Source organism: Salminus brasiliensis, chromosome 18, assembly GCF_030463535.1.
Source record: "Salminus brasiliensis chromosome 18, fSalBra1.hap2, whole genome shotgun sequence".
Taxonomy (NCBI): domain Eukaryota; kingdom Metazoa; phylum Chordata; class Actinopteri; order Characiformes; family Bryconidae; genus Salminus; species Salminus brasiliensis.
The window spans coordinates 29,289,338-29,314,392 of record NC_132895.1 but is presented as its reverse complement, the minus strand read 5'-3'; the positions used below and the strand labels follow the sequence as shown (position 1 = coordinate 29,314,392).

General features: G+C 47.2%; 1 protein-coding gene across 2 annotated transcripts in view; it reads right to left on the bottom strand.

Annotated features, from left to right (window-relative positions):
- Window positions 1-2,666: 2,666 nt before the first annotated feature.
- Window positions 2,667-25,055, bottom strand: part of LOC140539033 (inactive tyrosine-protein kinase PRAG1-like) — a 35,084-nt gene continuing 12,695 nt past the window's right edge. For both annotated transcript variants that reach the window (XM_072661636.1, XM_072661637.1), the window contains exons 4-6: window positions 14,848-14,990; window positions 10,097-10,827; window positions 2,667-7,763 (exon numbers count right to left, since the gene is read on the bottom strand). In XM_072661636.1, coding sequence (XP_072517737.1) covers window positions 6,675-7,763; window positions 10,097-10,827; window positions 14,848-14,990 — 1,963 coding nt within the window. In that variant the 3' untranslated portion in view covers window positions 2,667-6,674. The remainder of the gene's footprint in view (window positions 7,764-10,096; window positions 10,828-14,847; window positions 14,991-25,055) is intronic.

Below are 25,055 nucleotides of genomic sequence, written 5' to 3'. Positions count from 1 at the left end.
GTGTGGATTGGTGGAAAACCATTTGTAGACGATTCTATGTAGCTCCGGGTTTCACTATTGTTCAGGTCAAAGAACTATTTCTCTGTACTATATAAAATTCTTCTTGCCTAGAGTGTATAAACATTAGATTGTGTCCTGCTTCCCTAAAACACTGAATCCTGTCCTAGTAGGGCGTTTATGATCTGCTACTTCCTGTTTCAATGAAGTCTTCAGGAACAAACTGCTGACGGTTGTTCTCAGACACACTATTTTAAACCTGGTCTTAGTTTTGTGCAAAATGAGAGAAGTGAAACACAGAAGATAGAGCCGAGTGCTTCCTCTGCTTCAACATATTAGAAGAAACCTTTTACCAGGCAAAGGGTCACTGCAGCACCAGGTTCTCAGAGTTGTCATGGTTCTATAAAGCACTGCTGCCTTAATTAAAAAAACTTCATACTGGATATTAATGTTATTAGAACTTCATACTGGTTATTAACATTATTAGAACTTCATACTGGTTATTAATGTTATTAGAACTTCATACTGGATATTAATGTTATTAGAACTTTATTCTGGATATTAATGTCATTAGAGCTTCATACTGGATATTAATGTTATTAGAACTTCATACTGGTTATTAATGTTATTAGAACTTCATACTGGTTATTAACATTATTAGAACTTCATACTGGATATTAATGTTATTAGAACTTCATTCTGGATATTAATGTCATTAGAGCTTCATACTGGATATTAATGTTATTAGAACTTCATACTGGTTATTAATGTTATTAAAGCTTCATTCTGGATATTAATGTTATTAGAGCTTCTTACTGGATATTAACATTGTTAGAACTTCATACTGGAAATGAATGTCATTAGAGCTTCTTACTGGATATAAATATTATTAGAACTTCATACTGGATATTAATGTTATTAAAGCTTCATTCTGGATATTAATGTTATTAGAATTTCATACTGGTTATTAATGTTATTAAAGCTTCATTCTGGATATTAATGTTATTAGAACTTCATACTGGTTATTAATGTTATTAGAGCTTCATTCTGGATATTAATGTTATTACAGCTTAATACTGGATTGCAATGTTATTAGAGCTTCATACTGGATATTAATGCTATTAGAACCTCATTCTGGATAGTAATGTTATTAGAACCTCATTCTGAATTATAATATTATTGAAAGTTTGTTGTGAATGTTATTGTTAATTGAACTCTGGACATTATTATTTGAACTGGACAGTAATGCTATTTGAACTTGTGTAAAGTGGCTTTCAGCCATCGATCCTCAGGCTGCAAGCTTCCTTGACATATTTCCCACCTCGTCACTCGACACTGCAGATATATTAACCCTTTACTCAGGTTTCAGTTAATTAGTCAGTTTTAAAGGACTCCATTGTCTCTTGTTTACAAAGCCCTTTATGGTGTGTTTCAGTCCAGTGAGACACAAGCCGGGCAGTCAGTGGGGAAACAATAGAGCCAAGCTGGAGCTTTTTGTCCAGTTTGGGGGGGTGGGTGGGAGGGTGGCGAGGGGGTCTTCCTGAAGAACCACATTCCGTTGGCTGTCGCTTCCTAGCAACACATTCCACCTATGACACAAAGGAACGTGCTTTTCAGCCGGGGATGCAGAGCAGAAAGCAACGACAGGATCAAGGGCGTGACGGGTGGTGGAGAAAGGAGGGGGCGAAGGCTCGGAAATCACCGGGCAGATTTTGGGAGAAGCAACAAGCTAGCCTACCGCCTTTATGATTCATGGATGAGGAGTTCAAATGGTTTAAAAGATTGAAGAGGAGCTTCAGCTTCAGCGCTTGCAGTATCGCTCTGGAAAACAACATGTTGTAGGGGGGCATTTGCCCAGCGTTAGCTAGCTACAGTACACCGGAGTGCAGAGATTTGGGCTTTAAGTGCCGCTAAAGATGGTCAGTCCTTTACAGATTACTTTGAGGCAAGTGTAGGATTCAGGCATGCAGTTAGCACCATGATAAGCTAGGGTAGCCTTGCACGTTAGGTCCAGTGTAAACTTGGGGGAAAACTAGCTTCAAGTTTTATAGAAGCCTGCATTAAAAATTCAGAGACGAAGACTGGCGACATCTGCCAAATTAGCTTCTTCCCCTTAGTAGTACGTAATTAGCTGCTAGCATCCCAACACTCATTCCAGTCATAAGGGTATTGGAGCCACATGCTACAAAGTATTTAAGCTAGTTTTGTCCAATTCTAAAAAGCAGAACTAACGTTAGCCTAGCCTAGCGCTCAGGTCCAGGTTTACCGAACTCTCCCCAAAACGAGACAGACGAGATAGGAGTCGATCGATACGAAAAGCCCTTCCAGCTTCAAATACGACCCGGCTTGACCCGCCATCCTTTAAAATCCACGGAGGACAAGCGTCCAGACGTTTTTCTGTCTTGACACCGAAGTGGTTGAACAAACTTCCCCTGGGAGTCCAACGCTCGCTGACTAAGGTCACTGTGGTCTCCGCCTTAAGCCTAAGTCTTAAGCTTAGTATCTTTTGGATCCTAGCTGATACAAACTAGCTAAGGCAACAGTGAAGCACACGCTAAACGCCTTGAATGTAGATGTAAGAGACAAAGCCAGCCATGGATTTGCATCAAACATGATGGATGGATTCGTCAGAAAAAAAAAAAAAAAAAAAAAAACAGCTTCAGAAAGGATGAAAATGTATTTACATTTTATTGATAGATGTAGACGGAGCGATCACACAGTACATGGCAGGTTAATAGAGGACGTTATCGTTTGCATTGCTACAAAGTTACACCATCATTAACGTCTTCGCATCAAGCTATGAGCTAACAGGGTTTTGATTTTTTATTGTTCTTGCAGTCGATGGCCTTTTTTTGGTGACTATTGTGGAGAAAGCTCACAGTTTGCGGTGCTACAGCATGCACACGGCAGGCACGGCTGCTTTGGAGGCAAATATGCAATTATAATAAAAAATAAAATAAAATTCAACAACAACAACAACAACAACAAAAAGGCAGTCCAGTGACCAGAGCGGATTGGCTCAGAGAAATGATTTGCCATTAAGACCTGCTTGACCCACCGTGTCACCACCCTTCGTCTCAAAAAAACAAAAAAAAACAAAAGTGAAAGAGTGAAATTCCAGTTTCACACCATCTCTGGTTTCGTGGACAAATTTTACAGTTTTTTTTTTTTACATTTACAGCAGGATTTCTCGCTCCCTCACTTCACCTGTACCTGCACAGAGAACTGACAGCCGAACAGTGATCAATAATCAATATACAAAAGTAACTAATTTACATTTTTGAACAAAAGAGTACATCCTTGATTAAAGGAATAATAATAATAAAACAAGTAAACTGTCCCATACCTCAAACATTGTCAATCAGACACTCAATCAGACGTTTAGGTGGTTTGACACTGGAGCTACGCTAGGCTAATGTACTTAACAAGCAATTACGTTGTTGTTCAGTAATCTCGGAAACACTTCTTTGGACCCTGCTCCATAGCACTACCATAGTCATGCCATACACATGCTATGGCAGAGGTCACAGGCCATCATGAGAACAGTGTTGTGTTACCATGATCAGTACCCGTCATGACAGTTACTGGTGATCGTAACATGACCGTACGTTACATTGCTGGGCACCATCTGTTCTGACAGCATGACATCTGCCATAACATGTTTGTGGCAGGAGTATGTCAATGCTAAGTAGCAGGGTTCAGGTAAAGTGACATTGTCATATTAAACATTCAAAAATATTGAATGTTTGTAGACATTTTTTAACTATTATCAACTGTTTTGTTTAATAAAGGAAATTATATTTATTATATTATATTTTTCTTATTATCTATATATTTTTTTCGGTACTGCCAATTAACCCACCCCTATGTAGCTCCCCCAGCACTAGCAATGCTCCAGACACTATGAGGGAAAGGAATTAACACACGTTTCCTCCGATGCATGCAAAGCCAGCCACCGCCTCTTTTCAAAAACAGACGCCTTTGCTGACCAACATTGCTTAGAAGTGATGAGGGGAGAGAGCCAACTGTGCTCTCTCAGACTCTGGCTGCTGATGGCAAAGCTCAAATCGCCTTCTGGTCAGACAGAGGTGCTGACATCAATATCAACTTTGCCATCAACATCCGGAGCCTGAGAGAGCACAATATAGGCCATGCTCTCTGTGGGTGGGTAGATGGCGCTCTCTCCCCTAATCGCTCCTATTGTGATGCTGGCTGATGTCCCTGCCGCTTTCCTCAGAGCGAGCTGGCTGCCTAGTGATGCTGTATGGGTGGCATGACTTCACATGTATCGGAGGAGGCGTGTGCTTGTCCTCACTCTTCCAGTGCTGGGAGCACTGCAAGTGATGGGAGGAGCTGTGGTGAGAGGGTGGGTTAATTGGGTCTTGGGCGTGTTGTAATGTGGTTTGGTCTCATCCAGATATAATCCTGATACCAAAGATGCATGAAGTGACCAGGTGTACATGAGACTTCTCCAATCACTGACTAAAGTACCACTATCCTTGTAGCTCCAGTGCAAAACTAACAAGGTAAACTTTAGACACCAAATACCGTAATAACTGACAACTTTTATGGTAAAGGGTGGAAACGGTGTATTTTTTCCCCCATCAAACTATCGCTTTAAGCCCTGGGATGGGTTTATAGCAGGTCATTTTCGAATGAACTCAAAAACCAGTGAGGCTAATGAAGCCCATATGTGCCGCGGACTTAAAAGGGCAGACGAGATGTTCTCCTGGTTTTTCTCCCCTCTTTACAGTGCTGGTTTTTACGAGGAGAAGCAACCACGTATACGGCTGTGTTTACAGCCTCTCAGATATCCTCTCTCGCTCTCCCTCTCAACATTGTGGGGCAGTGTTTTGCTGAGTCGGCATGTGGGCCAGTTGTTTACAGGACAACCCACATGCCTTTCTCCAGGCCTCTGTGAGTGTGTGTGTGTGGGGGGGTATTCGCCATTAAACACTTTGGGTAACAACAACCGTCCCCCAAGGCAGATCACACCAGCGTGCACTTTCCCTGCCTTACTTTGCAACTGCTTCCAAACCAGGACAGGACCGACGGGTCACTCCAGTCAACTGCCCGTCGTCCTGACGCCAGAAGTGACCTCTGCTGCCCATTACCTGCTACCCTGCCAAGCTTCGGTCTAACCACATCTAATCTAACCAGGCTTCAGGAACAACATTAGAACCAGGTGCGTGAGATCTGACACGGACTGGACCACCACCGTGAGCATGGTTCCTACTCCAAAGCATCAAAGCGAGCCCCGCGGACGTTTTTTTTCGCGGTTGCCTTGCGAAGCTTCAAAGGAGGGTTACAAGAGTCAGTCACGCACAAAAAAAGACGACACCTGGTTGGCTGGATATCTACATCGGGAGTCTGTAAGAGTTGCTCAAGTGTTTCTTGTATTGCACACCAAAACAGAACCCTGTAGGGTCTACCAGTGTTTGGTAGGTCCTCTTCTGGCCTTGGCGACCTTGGCCTCATCACACCACGGTCATACTTTTTTAGAGTGTGTTCTTAAACTGATCTACTTCTCTCACATTCTTCACTACTCTCCAAAGACCTCCTATGGACCCCAGTGGACCTTTCCTCTCCACACCTTCCCCAACACAGTCCCACAGGCTCTCAGCACAAGGTCGAAATCTGGTGACTGTGTTGACCAGACGTCGCCTCAACTTCCTCCCTCCTCAACTCCTCACTCCAGATCAGATCAAGCCATGTTTTTGTGATTATCCACCCAAAGAAGAGAGACGGATCTCTTGAAACACAACCAACCCAGTTGCTAAACATCAGTGTATGACACAGGAAGATCTGACGAACTCTCTTCAACCGCCAGCGGAAGTGCGGACTGCTCCAACCAAGTAATAAATAAGTAAACGGTTCCCACAGCGTTCGGCAACGCTGCAGAGGGACGCTGCAGATAAATAACACGCTTTGACACAGTGTGCACACTGGCAAAGAAACAGCTCAAAGGCGTACCCCTACAACGTCTTACCGAGAGACGGAAGCAGGATACGGAAAGCTCGCGGTCTGAGACAAATAGCTAAACACAAGTGACAACCCAACAGAGGTGAATACTGTCTTGGGAACGAATTTCCTTTTGGGAGTGAGGCGGTGAAAGGGTTTCAGATGCCTTGCGTTTGTTCATCGTTGCAGTTCAAATAAAAAAATAAATAAAATACAGAGGCTGATGCAAGTCCTCGAGTCTTGGTTCCCGTCAGTCAGAGCGGTCAAGTGTGTGCTTTGATACTCTGCTCTATTTGAAGAGAAGCTGAAGACTGTTGGACGAGTAGTGGCGAGTGTCCAAACAAGGAAAAAGCAGAAGTCGGTTCTAACAAACTTGCTGGCAGTTGGAAGTCACATTTTCTTCGTCTCCGTCACTTGCTGGAAATGACAGAATGTCTACGCAATACCTTGAACCACAGCGCAAAGCATGGAATTGTAAAAAGGACAATGGACATCGGTGGTCACCAACATTTCTCTTGGGAAGCTACCTTCCTCAAGTTCACCTCCAACCATTGCACGTCGGATGTGGTTCGTCAAGGTCTTTCGAAGACGTTGATTATCAACTTGACCAGATTAGGGTTCCGACTACACTTCACAGGAAGGGAACGTCTCCGAGAGGAGGGTTGGTGACCTCGACATACATCGTCTGCAAAGATATAATACTTGCAAGTGAGTCCTTAGTTGGATGCCTTAATGGAATACAGCAGTTCAGCAGTGTGACACAGAGACATGGGATGTGCAGTGGAGAAATACTGGCAGCACAACCAGTCTTCCAGCTCGGCGTTCCTTTCCGGCTCCAGCGAGCGCTCAGCAAACTTCATCATCAAAAGTGCCCTCTTCACATCCAGCCAGTTCAGGAGGCCGTCGTGCCTAGGCTGTTCCGAGCTTCCGGTCCCAATCCCGGACGAGCCCCCGATTCCTGATCGGCTCAGCTGTTGCTGCTCCATGAGCTCCTTCCTAGGGCCCCACAGCAGGCTCTGCAGGCCACGCTTGGCCTCCTGGATGTGAATGCGCTTGATGGGGTCGGGCTGGAGCAGCAGGCGGGCGAGGCGCTGGAGACCGGCCGAGTAGATTGAAACAGCGGGGATGGGTGGAAGGTCCTCTGCCCGGTAGTCCTGCTCACGGAGCGCGGGAGTCACTTCGAATGGGTTTGGCTGGTGGAGCAGCTCGTAGATCAAGATGCCTGTCTGGAACTCGTCAAATTTGCGGTACTGCGCTGCGGAGACTATCTCGGGTGCCAGCCGGGCATGGTCCCGAGGGGCGGAGTCTTCTGCGGCAGTGCCTCCACGCTGTTTGGCTTTGGAGAAGTTGCTGATAAGGAGGCGGGGCAGGCGCTGCTGCTGGGGGTCCGCAGAGGAGGGTGATTCAGAGGCCTGTGGGAGGCGGCGGTGGGGCACCAGCAGGAGGTTCTCCAGGCAGAGGTCCCGATGAGTGACACCGTGGACCTTAAGGTGCTCGAGGCCGTTGCACAGCTGCAGGAGCAGGAAACACACGCGGCGCTCGTAAACCTCAGGCTGCGCCCGGTGGAACGATGCCCATTCTTTAACAAAGTCTGCTGCACTCTGTCGGGGCACCTCCCGGGTGATGACCACCACCCGCTCTTGCTCAGGGGGCCCAGAGTCTTCGCCAGGCAGCATGCTTTGAGGGACGCAGGCTATGAAGTGCCCGCAGTCCTGCTGCAGGTTGAAGTGCGGGGGAATGTTCTGCTGGACCGACAGACCATATAGATGAGCCTGCTTAGCATCGGTGGTCTGGCCTTTACAGATCTACAGAGAGAAAACAGAGGGGGAGAACTGATGATTAGACTGGCAGAACTGACCGGTTTCTCTGCGTTTACTCGGACTTGGGCAGCTGATGGCAAAGCAGCGTGGCCTGGGATTGGAAAACTCGCGCCACAGTGGCAGCACTATATAATGTTCATTCAATGTAGACGTCTAATATCTTAGTCAACATAACGATTTTTGCTTATTTTCAAAAAACAAAAAATCCTAAAAATTATTACCTGGTAAAATTAAAAAGTCAAGGGGACAAGGACCAGAATCTTGCTATGTAAATTATGTAAATTTGCCCCAGAATGCTTTATCGTTTACACTAGGGGTGGCACAATACCAATGTTTTCATGCATGATATCACCAACAGCAATCAGATCCCATCCTTCTCCCTCTCTTAACCCATAGACCCATAGCTAATTCTGCGTGCTTTTTAGCCGTATTACTTTCAAAAGATTCTAGGCTATTTAAATATGTCTGAATTTGAGATGTACATATTTGCAGAATCACTCACTTCACGTCATCCAGTTGGAGCTGTTGCTTGTAAAGACTGTAAAATCATGGCTACTTGTTATAATATGTGTATCTGTCTGTAAGTTACACTGATCCCGAGTTATGAATAGTTATGAATGATTATCCTTTTTCTTTCCCTTCTGAGATTCAATCCAGTGAGTCCAGTGTTTGACTGGCTACTGGCTATCGGAACGGCGCACCCCTCGTTTACACTACTGTTATGAGTTTTATGAGTCCCTAAACAGTCTTCCAGTATGTTCAATTAGTGCCACCAACAACACATGGAAACCTAGGCTTACAACTGTACACACACACACACACACACACACACACACACACACACACACAGGCAGATTTATTGGGAAACACAGACATGTGTATGCACACATCCAGAGAAATAGACACACATGCAAACAGACAGAGAGAGATACCCAGAATAAATAGACTGGTGTGTGTGTGTGTGTGTGTGTGTGTGTGTGTGTTCTGAATTAGGCTCTCGAAGCTCCCATGTGTTTCACTGGATAAACATGAGTGCAGCCAAAAATTCCCTTTAGTACACAGTATAAATAACACACACACACACACACATTGGGGCTGCAATATTTACAGTTTTATGTCTATAATAACAATAAAAATAATAATAATAATAATTAAAAAAATAATAATCCACGTTTTCATTCCGTTATAAGGCCTTAAAATAATAATGTGTACACAGCATTACTGAGGGGATAACATGTACGATGTCGCCCCGGCGCAATTTTAGAAAATGACCAAATACAGTGTTCGGTTTGCTCACAGGGTGACAAAGTGAACACTGTACATTTATAAATCAATCGTTTCATAAATATTAAACCGTCAATCTGACCATTACCAGTGTTAAACTGCTCTGAAGCAGGAGAGAGAAGCTAGTTAGCATTAGCTTAGCTAGTTAGCCCACTTATTCAGCGGGAATGACTCGAGCGACTGGTGACTAACGATTGACCGACTGCTCTTGAAAGGACCGAAAGCTGAGTTTAACGTTTTTCCTCATGGTTTTGGATCTGTAGCCACTCGCTAAGCTAGCCTGTGCTTAGCTAGCTGGGGTACAGTTCCACGGACTATCAGACAGCCCAATGCAGCTGCTGTGTTGACCTTAAAGGTCATGTCTGAGAGAGAGACGCCGAGCGACTGGTGTTGGGAGGAACCGAAAGGAGAAATGAAAGGCCGGTTCTGCCGTGTTTGGACTCGTAGCCGGTTATCTAGGCCTAGATAAGTTAGCTAGCAGGCTAAACACCACAGCACTGACTGCGTTTTAGCTAACTGAAGCCTGTAACTCTCCTGTTTAGAGGATAAAGCCTCATATCGGAGAGCTGAGAGTCGAGTGAATGGTCTTAGGAGTGTTTTCAGGCACATTTAGTAGACATCGTCCTCATTTTGAGATACCGTCAACATTTTAAATACTGTGTTATACGGTATAAGCGTTAGACCACCCAGGCCTTTATCTTGATGTCCAAGTATGTGATGGTTTTGTAACTAGCTGATATGTTGACATTTTTAAAAACAATTATTTTTTACTCAAAATTTGCTACAATAAATGAAAACTAGTGACATCGCCTACCTTTACGCCAAGAAAAAATATAAAACTAAGCGGATTTCAGTTCATTTGCACCATCACCACTAAGCACGATTAATACACGATTAATACACGGCTGCCTCATACTGGCTATATTTTGAACCGCAGTTACAAGCAAAGTATTTGGTGGGTCGGGATACACCATAGACGACTGAAATCTGCAGTTGCTTGCAACAACAATAACATCAAAAAGTTGTCTCCTTACCTTTACAGCATACATGTTGTTAGCGTCCGAGGCGCAGGACGCCGAGTAGTACACGGCGTCCCCCGCCAGGCAGCTGGCCCTGTTGCAGGTCAGTTTAAAGAGCGACCAGTTGCTCTCGTCGAAGCGCAGCGGGTCCCTCTGGCTCCGGGTGAAATGCTCCTCGCACTTCAGCGCCAACCGCCGCAGCGACTCTGCGTACAGGCCGCCCAGCTTGGAGTAGACGCACTCGCGGCTGTCCATGTTGCTCAGCAGGGTGTGGAGCTGCAGGGTGGAGCCCAGCGGGTTCGCGGCCTGGGTGGCACCGTGGGACGGCGGCAGCACACTGAGCTGCGGAGAGGAGCAGGATGTCACGCTTCCCCGGCTGTGGCCCCCTAGCCGCCCGTGGCCCTTGGCGGCCTGGCGGTGGCTGCTATCCAGCAGGTCACTGGAGGACAACACAGGCCGGGGCTCCACGGGACTGGACGGGCCTGGGCTGTCGCTGCAGCTCACGTTGCTCTCCGAGCCGCCGAACGGCAGACGAGGACGGGCGCGGGCCACGGCCCTGACCCCGGGGTCGCCTGGAGCGGAAACGGTACGGTTGACCAGCTTCTTTTCTGGCAGCGGGGGTGGCTGGAGCTGCCGGCCCAGACTGTTGCTAGGAAACGGGTTGGTGCGCGGGGAGCTAGGGGAGGACGCCAAGGGGCTGCTGGGGAACGGAGACGGGCAAGAGCGGAGCACTGAATCCTGGGCACCTGGAAGGGGCAGAGAGAAGAGTGAGACTGTAAGGGATGAAAGGGATACAGGCTATGCGACAACTGACTGGTGTGCTCGCTTAGGTCAAGGTGGCCTCCGCGACGCCCTGGGCAGAGTTCGTTCCAAACCAGGGGTGGTCATGATGTTCTGATGGGACTGTATTTATGAATGTATTTACACTAGCATTAGGTAACCAGCTAATATCTGAGACCTAATTAAATGAACGGAGTGAGAGGCAGACAGAGTGAGAGAGTGAGTCAGAGAAAGTGAGACGGCGCAGGGAAAGCTGAAGAACTTTATTGGATGATACATTATTGGAAAGGTGCCAAAATCAGCACCCAGACAGGCGAGCACAAGCGCTGTTCATTCCGACACGCTGCAGTCATCCCCAAACTAAGCGCACCGCTAAAACGTCAGAGCGCCACAGTCCCGCAAAACACCACCATCTCCGTTACTGCCCCCAAACATAGCGGACTCACCTCCCACCTAATCAATCTCTCTCTCTCTCACTCTCTCTCTACTTTCATTCTATCTACACTCTTTCTCTCCTTCGACTTGCTTGCTTTCCCTCTATTCTCTCTCTCTCTCTCTCTTCTGCCTGCACTCTCTTTCTCTCCTTATCCATCTCTCTCGTTCTTTTTACACTCTTCCTCTATACTCTCTCCTTCCATCTCTTTTGCTTGCTCCCCCTCTACTCTCGCGCCATCTCCTTGCTCTCTTTCTCTCCTGCTTCTTCTCTCTCTCCACTCTCTTTATTCTTTTTACACTCTTCCTCTATACTCTCGCGCCATCTCCCCTCTCTCTCCTTCTCTCCCGCTCCATCTCTCACTCACCGTTTCCTCTACTTCTCTGTACACTCTCCCTCTACGCTCTCCCCCTCTCGCGCTCCCTCCATTCTCTCTCGCTACTCTCTCTTCTCCTTGCTCTCTTTCTCTCCCTCCACTTTCACTCCACAGCCACGCTCTCCAGTCTCTCGCTCCCTTTACACTCTTCCTCTATACTCTCGCGCCATCTCCCCTCTCTCTCTCCTTCTCTCCCGCTCCATCTCTCGCTCACCGTTTCCTCTACTTCTCTGTACACTCTCCCTCTACTCTCTACCCTCTCTCTCTTGCTCCCTTTACACTCTTCCTTCCATCTCTTTTGCTTGCTTCCCCTCTACTCTCGCGCCACCCCTTGCTCTCTTTCTCTCCTGCGTCTTCTTTCTCTCTCTCTTTATTCTTTTTACACTCTTCCTCTATGCTCTCGCGCTCCCTCCATTCTCTCTCTCGCTACTCTCTTTCTTCTCACTCTATACTCTCTCTACCTCATCTCTTTTGCTCGCGCTCTACTCTCGCTCCATCTCCTTGCTCTCTTTCTCTTCCTCCACTTTTACTCCACACTCTCTTGTCTCTCGCTCCCTTTACTCTCTCTAAAAATTTTGGTCTCTCTACTCTCGCGCCATCTCTTTGCACTCTCTCTCTCTACTTCGATTCATCTACTCTCGCGCTGCCTTCCTCTCTTTACACTGTCTCACTATTCTCCCCTCTCTGCACACTCTACCTCTCTTTGCACTCTCACTCCCTTTCTTTACTCTCTTGCTCTCTCTTACTCGGTGTGTGTGTGTGTGTGTGTGTGTGTGAGAACACTGTGTGTATGCAGGACAAACAGATGAACTGATAATGTAGTTTATTGATGCCATAACTCAACACACCTTACATTCCTCACACACACACACACACACACACACACACACACACACACATTGGATAGTCATGTTATTAGTGTTAACAGTGCAGGGGTGTGTGGTGTGTGTTTTAGTGCAAAGGCTGGGGGGGTGGAGACTTGTGTGAGGAGAGACTGACTGCCTGCCTCCTGAGTGAGAGTTACTGTTTAACCGAGAGCGATAGTGTGTGTGTGTGTGTGTGTGTGTGTGTGTGTGTGTGTGTGCAGAGAGCTGCACTTAGTATTAAAGGGGAACTCCACCCACTTTTTTAAATTCTCCGCATTACTCAGTGTTTGAGATGAACACAGTCAGAGTGGGGTTTGCTGGGGAATTGTGCCTCACTGTAGAGAAACTTACTGACTCAGACTTCTTTACAGTGGTGGTAAGTGAAACCCAGCGTTGGTCGCCATGGCTACAACACAAATATAGCCTTTTTATTTACTATCCAAACCCACCAGTTAACCTACTACCACCACCACCACTTTGTCTCCTGAGTTTTATATGGAACGTAGAAGATTGTAAAAAATGTAGCAAATATGTTTTTTTTTTGCCTTTTTCTTAGGGACTACTTTCCGCCGCACAACACCCGGCACGTGCACGTATCCCTCCACTGATTTAACAATACGCAAATTTAAACACACATTTTAGACCCGAAATCTCCTCAGTGTTGTGGTGAAACAGTGTTTCAGGCATCAGCCTGTCTTTTCATGACCAGTTGAGATGTGTGAGAACTGTCTGAGAGGCTTCAGACGTCGGTGTCGCTAGAACTAAGCGTTTTAGCTGTTTTTAGCCGTTTAATTATGCAGGGAAGATAAAAAAAGTTAAAAAGTTCCCCTTTAAACAGCTACACACTCCCATGTTCCCTTTTCCACGGTATAGCAAATACACTCACACTGGGCTTTCAGTGAAACAGAACCCCCGAACTTAAACTTCCTAATAAAACAGAACAGAGAAAATAGCTGAAATCGACAGAAATCCCAACGTTACAATTTCCCAATGTTATATTTAATATTAATGTTCATTAATGCAGGTTATTCCTACTTAAATGCTCTAGGATTGGGGAGCTGCAGTATTTATTTATTAGTTTATTATTTATTTATTTATCATAAAGTTATATTACCATATTGCTAACTGTTATATACATATACACACATATATCTGTGAACGACTGGCAGTGGCGTCACCATGGCAGTATAAGTAATGCATAAATAATGGCATATACATACATATATATATATATATATATAACAGTTAGTAATATGGTAATTTAATTATATATATATAGTTATATTACCATAGTATATATTATTACCATATATAGTTATACTACCATATATTACCATATGACTAACTGTGTAATTTGTGTATATATATATATATATATATATATATATAACATTTATTATAATGTTTATTTATTAAGTTATAAATTATATTACCACTGTTATATATTGTTGTATATGAAATCCAGAGAAAGAGAGACATTGAGAGAGAGACAGGAGAGAGTGTGTTTGAGGAAGAGAGAGAGGCAGTATGCCTTAATTAAGAGGTGGGGACCAAATTAGTGGCTTCACGGGGAATAAGAGCATCGGAATGGCTCCCTGTGATAAACGGCTGGAAAACCCTTATTTCCTCTCATTATCCTTTCTTTATCTGCCTCTCTCCGTCATTATCCCTCCTCTCCTTCTGGGAAAGTGCGTAATGCTGCAGTTACAGGACGCCGGGACCCAACCGCAGTCTTTAAACAGGGCCGAGTTTACCGCTGACCGGCTTGAACTGATCAGGGATTCTGGGGCAGCGTCTGCCATGAAAAAGCGCCGCGTAAACAAACCGGTAGGAACCAGGAGGACCGCCACGACGACGACGACAAGACAAAAATAAAGCTAGCCATTTCATTTACCATCCAAAACCACCAGCGAACCTACACGTGTCTCCTGGGTGTTGGATGTGATGATGTATGATGATGATGATGATGATGGTAAAATAGTGTCAAGTCTGAAGAGAAGGACTTTGTGTGAGGGAGCTTTCAGAGGTGAAGTGTTTTACACCAAACCAAACCCACCCTGAATGACCTGGTTTACATCTAAATTATTAGTATAATGATGCAGTGGATTGTGGGAAATGTTGTTCAGTGCATAGTGAGATATGTAGTCCAGTGGGTTGCAGGAGACGCATTTCAAAGGATCATGGCGGATAAGGTCCAGTGGACTGATGGAGGTGTGGTCCAGTGGACTGTGGGATAGGTGGTCCAGTGGACTGCGGGAGACGCAGTGCAATGGATTGTGGGACATGTGCTGTGAATTGTGGGTTTACTCACCTGTGTCGGAGAGCGCCTGAAGGCTGTCTGTTGAGGCGGTGTTGCTGTGGATTCCTCGTAGGGAGTGCGGCAGAGACTCTACTGACCCCTGCTGGCTGACACGGTCTAGCTCCATACTGCTTGCACTCAGCTTAGCACACACCCTGCAGAAAAGGTAAAGGTGCACGTATTGGTCACTGTACAGTGTGGACTGCACAGCGAAATGTGTCCTCCGCACTTAACCCATCTGTGGTAGTGAACACACACTCACACACTAGTGAACTAGGGGCAGTGAGTACACACACACACACGCCCAGAGCGGTGGGCAGCCAACTCCAGCGCCCGGGGAGCAGAGAGGGTAAAGGGCCTTGCTCAAAGGCCCAACAGTGGCAGCTTGCAAAGCCCGGGTATCGAACCCACAACCCTGTTAATGACATCCCGGCGCTCTAACCGCTGAGCCACCACTGCCCCACAAAACACACACACACACACACACAAGCCAATGATATAACAAATTATACATTTACATAATTATTATTAACATAATTACAATTCAGCACAAAGACATTTATAATGTCTCAACTTTCACACAGAAAACACACACACACACACACACACACACACACACACACACTGTCCCACCTTGTACAACTCACCGCACACCCAGAAGAAAATGCAGGAACAGAACACACACCCCTGCATTAGCTCCGTCTTACTCTTTCTGACCAGACACGCCCAAAAACACACACCCTCCATGCAACAGTTCAATAAACACCTTCACTCTCAGTTTGTCTGTTTGTCTCTTTCTGTACCACACTGTTAGGTTCATTACCCACTCTCCCCGACGCTGCTCAGATGTTGTTCCTACAAGTCTGGGGCGTAACAGTGTAGCTAATTGTGTTAGGAGTCTGGGGTGTAACTGTGTGGCAAATGTGTTACAAGTCTGGGGCATAACAGTGTGGCAAGCATTACGAGTCTGGGGCGTAACAGTGTAGCTAACTGTGTTACAAGTCTGGGGCGTAACAGTGTAGCTAACTGTGTTACGAGTCTGGGGCGCAACAGTGTAGCTAACTGTGTTACGAATCTGGGGCGCAACAGTGTAGCTAACTGTGTTACGAATCTGGGGCGCAACAGTGTGGCAAGCGTTTATGGGTCTGGGGCGTAACAGTGTGGCATGCGTTTACGGGTCTAGGGCGCAACAGTGTGGCAAGCGTTTATGGGTCTGGGGTGTAATAGTGTGGCAAATGTGGTTACGAGTCTGGGGCGTAACAATGTAGCTAACTGTGTTACAAGTCTGGGGCGTAACAGTGTTTTGCGAATTGTGTTACGAGTCTGGGGCGTAACAGTGCGGCCAGCGTTTACGGGTCTGGGGCGTAACAGTGTGGCAAATGTGTTACGAGTCTGGGCTGTAACAGTGTGGCGAGCGTTTACGGGTCTGGGGCGTAACAGTGTGGCGAGCGTTTACGAGTCTGGGCTGTAACAGTGTGGCGAGCGTTTACGAGTCTGGGCTGTAACAGTGTGGCGAGCGTTTACGGGTCTGGGGCGTAACAGTGTGGCGAGCGTTCACGAGTCTAGGGCGTAACAGTTACATGTCAAGGATGTAACTGGATGTCAGGGGTGTAACAGTGTGGAGTGTGTTACCTCAGTGATGTACGATCCCTTTCCATAGCTCTCCCTGTTTACTGCTCTTCTGCTTCTCTCTCTCTATCGCTCTCCTTCACTCTGCATCTTTCTCAAACTCTCGCTTCCACATTCACTCCTAAAAATCGCAGTCCATGGCGACTTATACAAAGGGCTTTAAACATACAGTAGGGTTAAAGACCCGCTCAGCACCGGAAGCTGATCTGCTAATGTGAGGAAGGGTGGAAATCCGCCAGATAAGATTCTTTATGGTCACTAAGCCACTATCTCTAACCAGACCTGTCCTGCTAATTAAAGAGAGGGACACAACAGGATAAGCAAAACGTCAGCGGACGTTGTTTGGGACACAGCTGCATTTACGGCATCTAGAAGCCATAGGATTAGCACTCGCTCGGCTTTCCTACAGGATGCAGCGATTTAGCGACAAACTGTGAGCAACATGGCAAAAAATAACAAAGGGGGGGACAAGCAACAAAATAAATGAGCACAGCCCCCTCCTCCACGGTGACAGGAGTCCCAGACAGCGTAACTGGCCTCGCTCTCTCAGGGTGCATAGAACGTCCCTCCTGTTTGCCTCCATTACACAGCGTGGGTGATGCTAGCTAGCATGGCATCTGTTAGCTAATACAACCGAATTAGCAGTTAGCATTGTCCTCCATGCGCGATGAGCCCCTGGAAGTGTTGTGTTAGCGGCAGTTGGAAAACATGTGGTGAAGCTTCACATGCTAGCCTATATTCTATTAGCGCTGGTAGCATCGTTTGATAGCAGGAGTCCTAGCTAGTCGGGGGGAGCTGGAAATGAGTCCAAAAAAATTTGGTGATAAATTCGTTAGACCAAAGCTAATGTAGCTAAGCTTATACTTTGCTGAGTAGCATGGCGCGAACCTCGAAAGGTGTGAAAACGCTGAAAGGTCAAAGGTCTCCATCCTGCACTCTCTGACCGTTTTGGCCCCATTCCCAATAGTCCTGCACACAAAACAGAAAGGAAAACTACGGACGTCTATCTGAGCCCAGTGCTGTGGACAACACGCCCCCTCGACCCCTCATACTACACCAAAAACAGGCAGTAGAGGGCGCTCTGCAAATCAGCTAGCCAGCTGGAAAAACAGGCATCAGCTTACCTTAAAGTCGGACCAGTCCGAACTTTTCTGGACGGAATCCGAAGCAATGACAAGACTTTGTCCCCCTGACTACGCGTGGAAGTATTACAGCAGTGAAACGCAGCATTTTGAGCGTGACAAAGCTAAAGCTAAAGCTAATTCGGTGCACATCTCCTGGTTTTGGTAGCGTACCGTCCTCCTTTCCGTTTACTCCCATCACGAACGCTCCCAGGAGTGTGGCTTCGGACAGTGGCTGTGGAAAGCTCCCTGGAAAGGCCTTGATCTTGTCATCGAAACACCCGACCGTATGTGTGTGTGTGTGTGTGTGTGTGTGTGTGATTGTGTGGACATGAGCTAACCTGTCTGAACTACAAAAGAGCAGCTCGAGCTGCCTCCTGCATCACTCACACACACACACACACACACACACACACACACACATATGCAGGGGTGCTAGCACACATTTATTAAATTTCTGATTCACCTCAAACAATAAAATCATGTAAAATAAGGGAAGTGTGTGTGTGTGTGTGTGTGTGTGTGTGTGAGAGAGAGAGTGTGTGAGAGTGTGTATTATCTAAAAAAGACCACATGAACCCAGGACCAACAGTAAGCACTTGCTAAGAGAGAGTGTGTGTGTGTGTGTGTTTCGTGTGTGGGCATGCAGGTGCCCCCCGCCCCCCCACCGACGTTTGAACCTAAAAACCTCAAACCCGCAGCACGTCTCTATAAAGCTACCAGCACACAGATGTTAAGAGCGATAGGACGAGGCTAATGTTGCTAACCAGCAATGGAAGCCAGTACGCCACGGATCAGAACGGTGCCATCAGCACACCTAGCACCACAAAGGAAAGGCCATTTCTTGCTGTATAGCGCCCCCTCTCTGACAGAAATCAATCGCCGCTATCGCGCCCTGTGGTAAACACTACTTTACCCCTGTTCCTAAACCCTTTCGCTTAAGTCTTGCGTACATTTCCCCTCAAACATCTCCGGAATGTCTCAATTATGAGCTCATTAAATTAGGAAATTATGGCATCTGTTAGCGAAAATAACAGAATTAGCAGTTAGCATTCTGCTCCAAGCGTGCTGAGCTCCAGTGGTGTTGGTTTATAAAAGATGTGGAGGAGTTTCACGTGTCTCGGAGGAAACGTGCTAGCCTTCATTCGCCCAGTGCTGGTAGCATCGTCCGATAGCAGGACTTCTAGCTAGTTGGGGGGGAAGAACTGAATTCGTCAGACCAAACTGACAAAAACTGTATTATCTTGGCAGCATAGCATCTGTTAGCTAACATGACAGAATTAGCATGCTAGCCTTCATTCGCCCAGTGCTGGTAGCAGTGTTTGATAGTATTTAGTAGATTAGCCTTGTAATTTCAGCGCTAATGGGTTTGATATAAGCTTCCATTACATCTTCATTATTTGTTAGCTACGTTAGCCTTGTAGCTTCAGTGCTAAAAACAAAAGAACCAAACATGCCATGGCTGACGGACTGCATTCGGGTTAAAGGAGGGAGAAAGTGCTGGAATTTTCAACAAACAATCGCTTTAAGATTTCCCTCAGCTCAGTGTGTGTGTGTGTGTGTGTGTGTGTGAAGGAATGAATGGACCCCCCCGTCCGTCCGTCTAATCGCCAAACTCAATTAGGTTGAGTGACAGCTATTCAGACAGCCATTACAGCAGTTAATGACTCAAATGACCATCAGTCTCTTCGTCCCCTTCTTGTCCTCAGTCCAAAGTCCTGTCGCAGCTTATTTCATCTCCCCCACCTCTCTCTCTCTCTCTCCATCTGTCCCCATGTCGTTGTCCATGTCTCTCTCCATCTGTCCCCATGTCCCCGTGTCTGAGACTCTGTCTGACTCTTTTCTCCTTTTTCTCGTCTCTTACTGTGACTGTATTTGCTCTTGGCCATATTATTAGAAACCCAACCTTGTGCTTCCACTCCCTGGCCAGTTTATTGGAAACACCTTTGCAGCTACATACATTTCAGGTCCGTCTGTCTGTCTGTCTGCCGGTCTGTCTCCATCTCCAAGGTCACTCATCCTGGGACACTGGGCGATGACACATTTGTCTTCATTTATCCATGCTATCGCCATGGGAACCATACATCTCCCCCCGATTGGACAAGCCAACAGACCGAAACAGGGTTTACTGGCATTGCTAGGTGTGTGTGTGTGTGTGTGTGTGTGTGTGTTGTACAAACAGGCCGATCACCGTACCAGTGCACATCAGGCTGGACACACAGTGACACTGGGTTTAAATGTGAGAGAGAGAGAGAGAGAGAGAGAGAGAGAGGTGTTCATGGTCTCCAATCATCTCTCGCCCTGCATGACTAAGTCGACCTTGGCAAGCTCTCGGCAAATCAATGTAGCCTTCTCTCTCGCTCCTGCTCTCGCTCGCTCTCCCTCTCTCGCTCTGTGAAAGCAGCCTTGGATTGAGCCATCTTTTGGTGCTCACAAATTTACAGAAAACATGTAAATATACACCCCCAACCCCCCCCGGCCACTTTATCAGAAACCCTTCCAACTAGCTCCACCTTGCTCCACCTTGGTTGTTCGGATTGTAGATCTGCACATCTGTTCTTCAGCAAACATGGCCAGTGAGTGGAAGCACAAGATACACTAAATGGACAAAAGTATTGGGACGCCTGCTCATTCATTGTTTCTTATGAAATCAAGGGAATGGCAAAAGAGGTCTCTACAGTCCAGGGAAAAAGGCTGTCTACTAAATTTTGGTGGAGAATTGCTGTGAGGATTCGATTGCATTCAGCGACAAGAGACTGCCAGTGAGGTCAGGATGTTGCTGGGATGATCGCCACCCCTCCTTATCATCCCAGTTAACATCCCCTCAACTCCCCAACTTATCCAAAAGTGCTGGATGGAGAATCATCCATCATTCCAGAGGACACAGTTCTTCCACTGCTCCACAGCTCGATGCTGGGGGGAGCTTTATACCTCTCAAGCCCACGCCTGCCATTAGGCATGGTGCTCCATCTCCTAATCTATTGGCAATACTTCTCTACAGCGACTAGACAAGCTGTGTGTATGTGTGCGTGCACATTTGCACATCCAGCAATAGGTGCGACTTAAGGTGGCTGAGTGCACTCATTAGACGGGGTGTCCATAAATATTTGGACAAACAGCGTAAGAGGTGCACAAAAGTTCAGAGGTTTCCGATAAAGTGGACACCAAAAAACAGCAGCACAATGAGCGTATAGTACATAAGGTCGTAATGGCAGGATGCTTCGGAGTGCGTCAGCAGGCGAAAATACTAACGGACGCTTTTCTAAATTAAGAAGTGCTGTGGTCGGTTCCGCTCGACATTGGCGCGTCTCTCTGAAACCTGGTAAATATGAAGCAAAGCCACAGTGACACACTTTATGCACAGCTATAGACATGGTTTCCTATGAGTCACACACACACACACACACACACACACACACACACTCCGTGTGTATTTAGAAACATTCTCAGACCTTCTGTCTACCTCAGTTTCGCAGGGTGTGAGGAGTATCCGAGTGGCAGTAACAGACTCTAAGGCACTGCTTAAGTGAATAAACTAAGTCAGGCTGATTATTAAAGGGCAAGTCCACTCATTTTTCAAAGTTCTCTGCATTAAACAGTGTTTGAGCGCAACACATTCAAAGTGAGTTTGGTCCGAAATGATTTACTACTTTAGTACTTACTCTTACCGGCTCATTTCTTTACAGTGGTGGTGAATGGAACCGGACGTCGCCGCGACAACAGCGTAAATATAGACATTTCGTTAGCTATCCAAACCGTCCAGCGCACCTACACACCTCTTCTGAGTTTTGTTTGTAACGTTGAACAACAAATCAGACGAAAGCAAGTTTTCACAGAGGACTACTTTTTGCCACACAACCCCCCACCCCTGCCCCCCCACCCCTGTATCCCTCCACCAAGAATGGATTTTAGGGTCAAAATCTTAACATCTTAAAACTATGGCAAATCAGTGACTCAGACACCAGGAAGTGTATTCATAACCACTTGGCGTAAGAATATTCGGTGAGGGAACTTCTAGAGGCTCAGACGTCTGCTTCCATTCACCACCCTGTAAACAATTCTCTCTCCAAGTTTATCTAAAAAGGAGCCGGCCCTTATTAAAATGCCCCAGAGGGGAAACCTGATCCTGGGTCAGCTGCTGGCGACGGACAGCATACTGTGAGAATACAAGCGAACTTTTTCAAACTGGGCCGCAAAGCGCGGAGTGATACCACACACACACAAACTGTGCTGAGGTGAAAGTAGTTCCGGTTAGTTCACCATTCAGCTTTCAGACATTTCTCTGAAATGGTGACAGTCTAAGCCCAGTGTTTGTTAGCGACGTTAGCCTAGCATCTCCCATTGTGAACTACAGAAGCACACGTCTTGGCTGATGGGCCACGTCTGGGGCCGGTGATCAATCATGTGCATTTGAATTTTCGCCAAACTGTTCCTTTAGTGTAGAAGAAGAATGGAGCTCATTGTGTGGGGATGGGTCATGGGAGCGCACACACACACACACACACACACACACACACACAGACACAGACACTGAGCAAGTAATAAAGCTTCTCCTTCATAATAATCACCCGCTAGCTCAACTGGGGCAATTACATCCTCTGTTGCTCTCTCTCTCTCTCTTCCCCTGTTCTTCTCTAGCTCTCTCTCTCATTCTCCTTTTAGACCTTCCCCCACTTCTCTTCCTGTCCACCGATATTCCTCTCGATATTTCCCCACCTCTATGAGTCTCCATCGCAGTCGCAAGACATGCCCGAAACATGTTCAAGTCAAGCATGGATCACGGCTCTTCCCCCAGCCTGCCGGATTAGACCGGTTCCAACTTCCCGGTATCGCGGCTTGCAGGGGAGACCTGTTCCCGCATCAGCGAGTCTCCATCGATCCCTCCAGCCGCTCTCCGGTACCCCAGGGAAAGGCCAGAGACGCCGCAGGAACTTTATGTAATCAGAAACCTGTGAAGAGGAACCGTTTCGCTCTTCCCTCTTTCCTTTCTCAGGCCTTCAGTCGCCTCTGGGCCGCCAGCCATGCGCCCGCTGCCAGGACGAGCCCGCCAGGCCAAGCTGGCACAGGTCGGCAGGCAGGCAGGGAGGGAGGGAGTATTAGGGGGAAATACCTTCGGTGTGCTTTCAGCCAACCGAACAGTCAGGAAAATCCCAGACAGGAATCTCACTTTGAAGGTCATAGCGAGGTCATAAAGGCATAATAGGGTAGCCAGAATTAGCATACATTAGCATGGGAAGAGGGCCGGCTTGTGCATTCATCAGCCCGAGTCAATTGTGCTCAGGTTCTAGAAGCGTCACTCACTACCCGGACGGTCTGGAGAAACCCAGGGAATGAATCTCACCTTTGTAAATTCAAAGCGTCAATCAAGTGCCATAAAGTGGAACAGGGTCGCTACGATTGATAGACATTAGCGTACAAAGCCCAAAGCCTTGTGCAGAGCTTGTAGAACCAGCATGCCAGTCAGACAGTTAGGAGAATCCCAGGTAAGGAATCTTACCTTCCTTGGGGTCAATAGAAATCATCAATTAGGGGTTATAAGGAGTCATAAGGTGGGCATAATTAGCATACCAATAACACTTGAGCTCATGCACTTCAGAAAACAAGTGGATTTCGCTCAGGATCTAGACACGGCTAACTGGACAGTTCGCCCAGGTACGCCCTGGAACGCCAGAGTTGCCCCATGGAGGGGGTGATGGATTAGCTCACCGCAGAGGAAGGAAGTGCAAATCTTAGGAAAGGTCAGAGAACACATGGACGGCTGAGAACACATTGATGACGATGAAGACAAAACAAGAACAGAGGCCCAAAAAAGCTCAACCACAATCAGAGACGCTGCACCTACCTGTGTAGGAGATAGCAAAGGTGTCTGAGGCCAACGGTGGAGACATCATGCTTTTAGACGCCTCAGGCTCACACGCAACACTGCCTCGACAAGCTGTGCGGGTGAGTATTTTAAGTGTCTCACCCACAAATAAGCAATGGCGACGTTTACAGCCACGTATTAAAATACCCACGTCTTGTAGCGCGCTAGCTCGGCTGTGAACGAGATGTTCATACCTAGCAACTGCGTGCTATCTTTTCTCTGTTGTCCGTGAACGAAGGGGAGGGGAGATTAGGGGGGGTTGGAGGCAGAGCAGGTCCTAGGGCATGGAGGGTCTTGGATGGGAAACAATCGCCAGGGGCGAAAATCTGCCTTCCCGTTACATTTCTCTAGAACTTTCAAGCTTCAACCTGGCTAGTTCTGGTGGAACAAGGTGGTCCGAGAGGCCTGACACACCCCCACAACCCAGCAAGCCAAGCTTCTCACCGACCTCAAAGCATTACGGCATCTGCCACAGCTGCAGCAATGGCCCATGTGACGGAAGGATCTCGCCGAACAGGGAAAACAGATTTGGTCCACCATCTGCTCCTTCAATGATTCATCAGGCCGAAAAGTGCTTGCTCATAACTCGGCCTGCGCCGCTTTGCTCGCGACTCCGGGCTAAAGTCGGAGATGCAGCGAATGAAGTGAAAACTGGGTGAGGAAAGGGAACAGACGTCCTTGGCTGTTCGGAAGCGGCCGTCCGAGCGCAATGCCTCAACACGACCCTTTGGTAAAGTTGACCTCTTGCAGGAGCCGGCGTCTGCGGTTTGTTGTCAAAACACAAGGAGCTTTGGCTTTTTTAACGTCCAGCGACAAGCGAGAAACATCCGAAAGCAGATTCAGTCCAGTCGCCTGGAAAGACGAGTCCCTGCATGTGCAGGCGCAATGGTATTTTTATCTGCAGCATGCTTGCCTGGTAATAATAGGGGGCAGATGTATCACCATGCTAGTATTACAACGAAAATAAGGGTCTCCATGAAACCGAATCTGCAAATGTTACTGGGCGACCGCTTCGTCCTTAAAAGCGTCGAGGGTTTTTTGATGGATGGGTTTCTTTCAGGGGTGAGCAAGCTAGCTCGAAGGGAACAGGTCGAGGAGCGCCGGGTGTAATCTCGCTACATGTTAGTGAGGCGTACAAAAACACAGGCCCAGGCGGTGGACGCCCTGAACGGCCTCTGGCTCCCGGAACGTTACGCCTCATCAATCCCAGAGAACGGAGGAATGATGATCATGATGCCTTGAACTGCCAACTCCCGCCATAGTCCGGGAGACAGATTTCGAGGCGTCTGTTTGGGAGACCTGGATATCTTCTCCAAGGGGGAGCGGGTCTTGGCCCGCCTTCCAGCTAGGCAACAGCCGAGAGAGGAATTCACAGTTGTATTTTGAATGTAAACATGCCCACTTAAGCGGGGCTTTATTTTGATGGGGGTCACTTGACTACTTGACTTGAGCCCTTTTCTGTTTTGGGCTGCTTGAGACACCTGAAAATAAAACCTGTCTCCACGTCAAAAGGGCTCAGCGGGACCAAGAGCCGGCTTCGTCACCCCTTAACGGATTAGCAGAGGCGTGCCTGAACCTTCAAAAATCGTTCAGATGGGTACCTAATG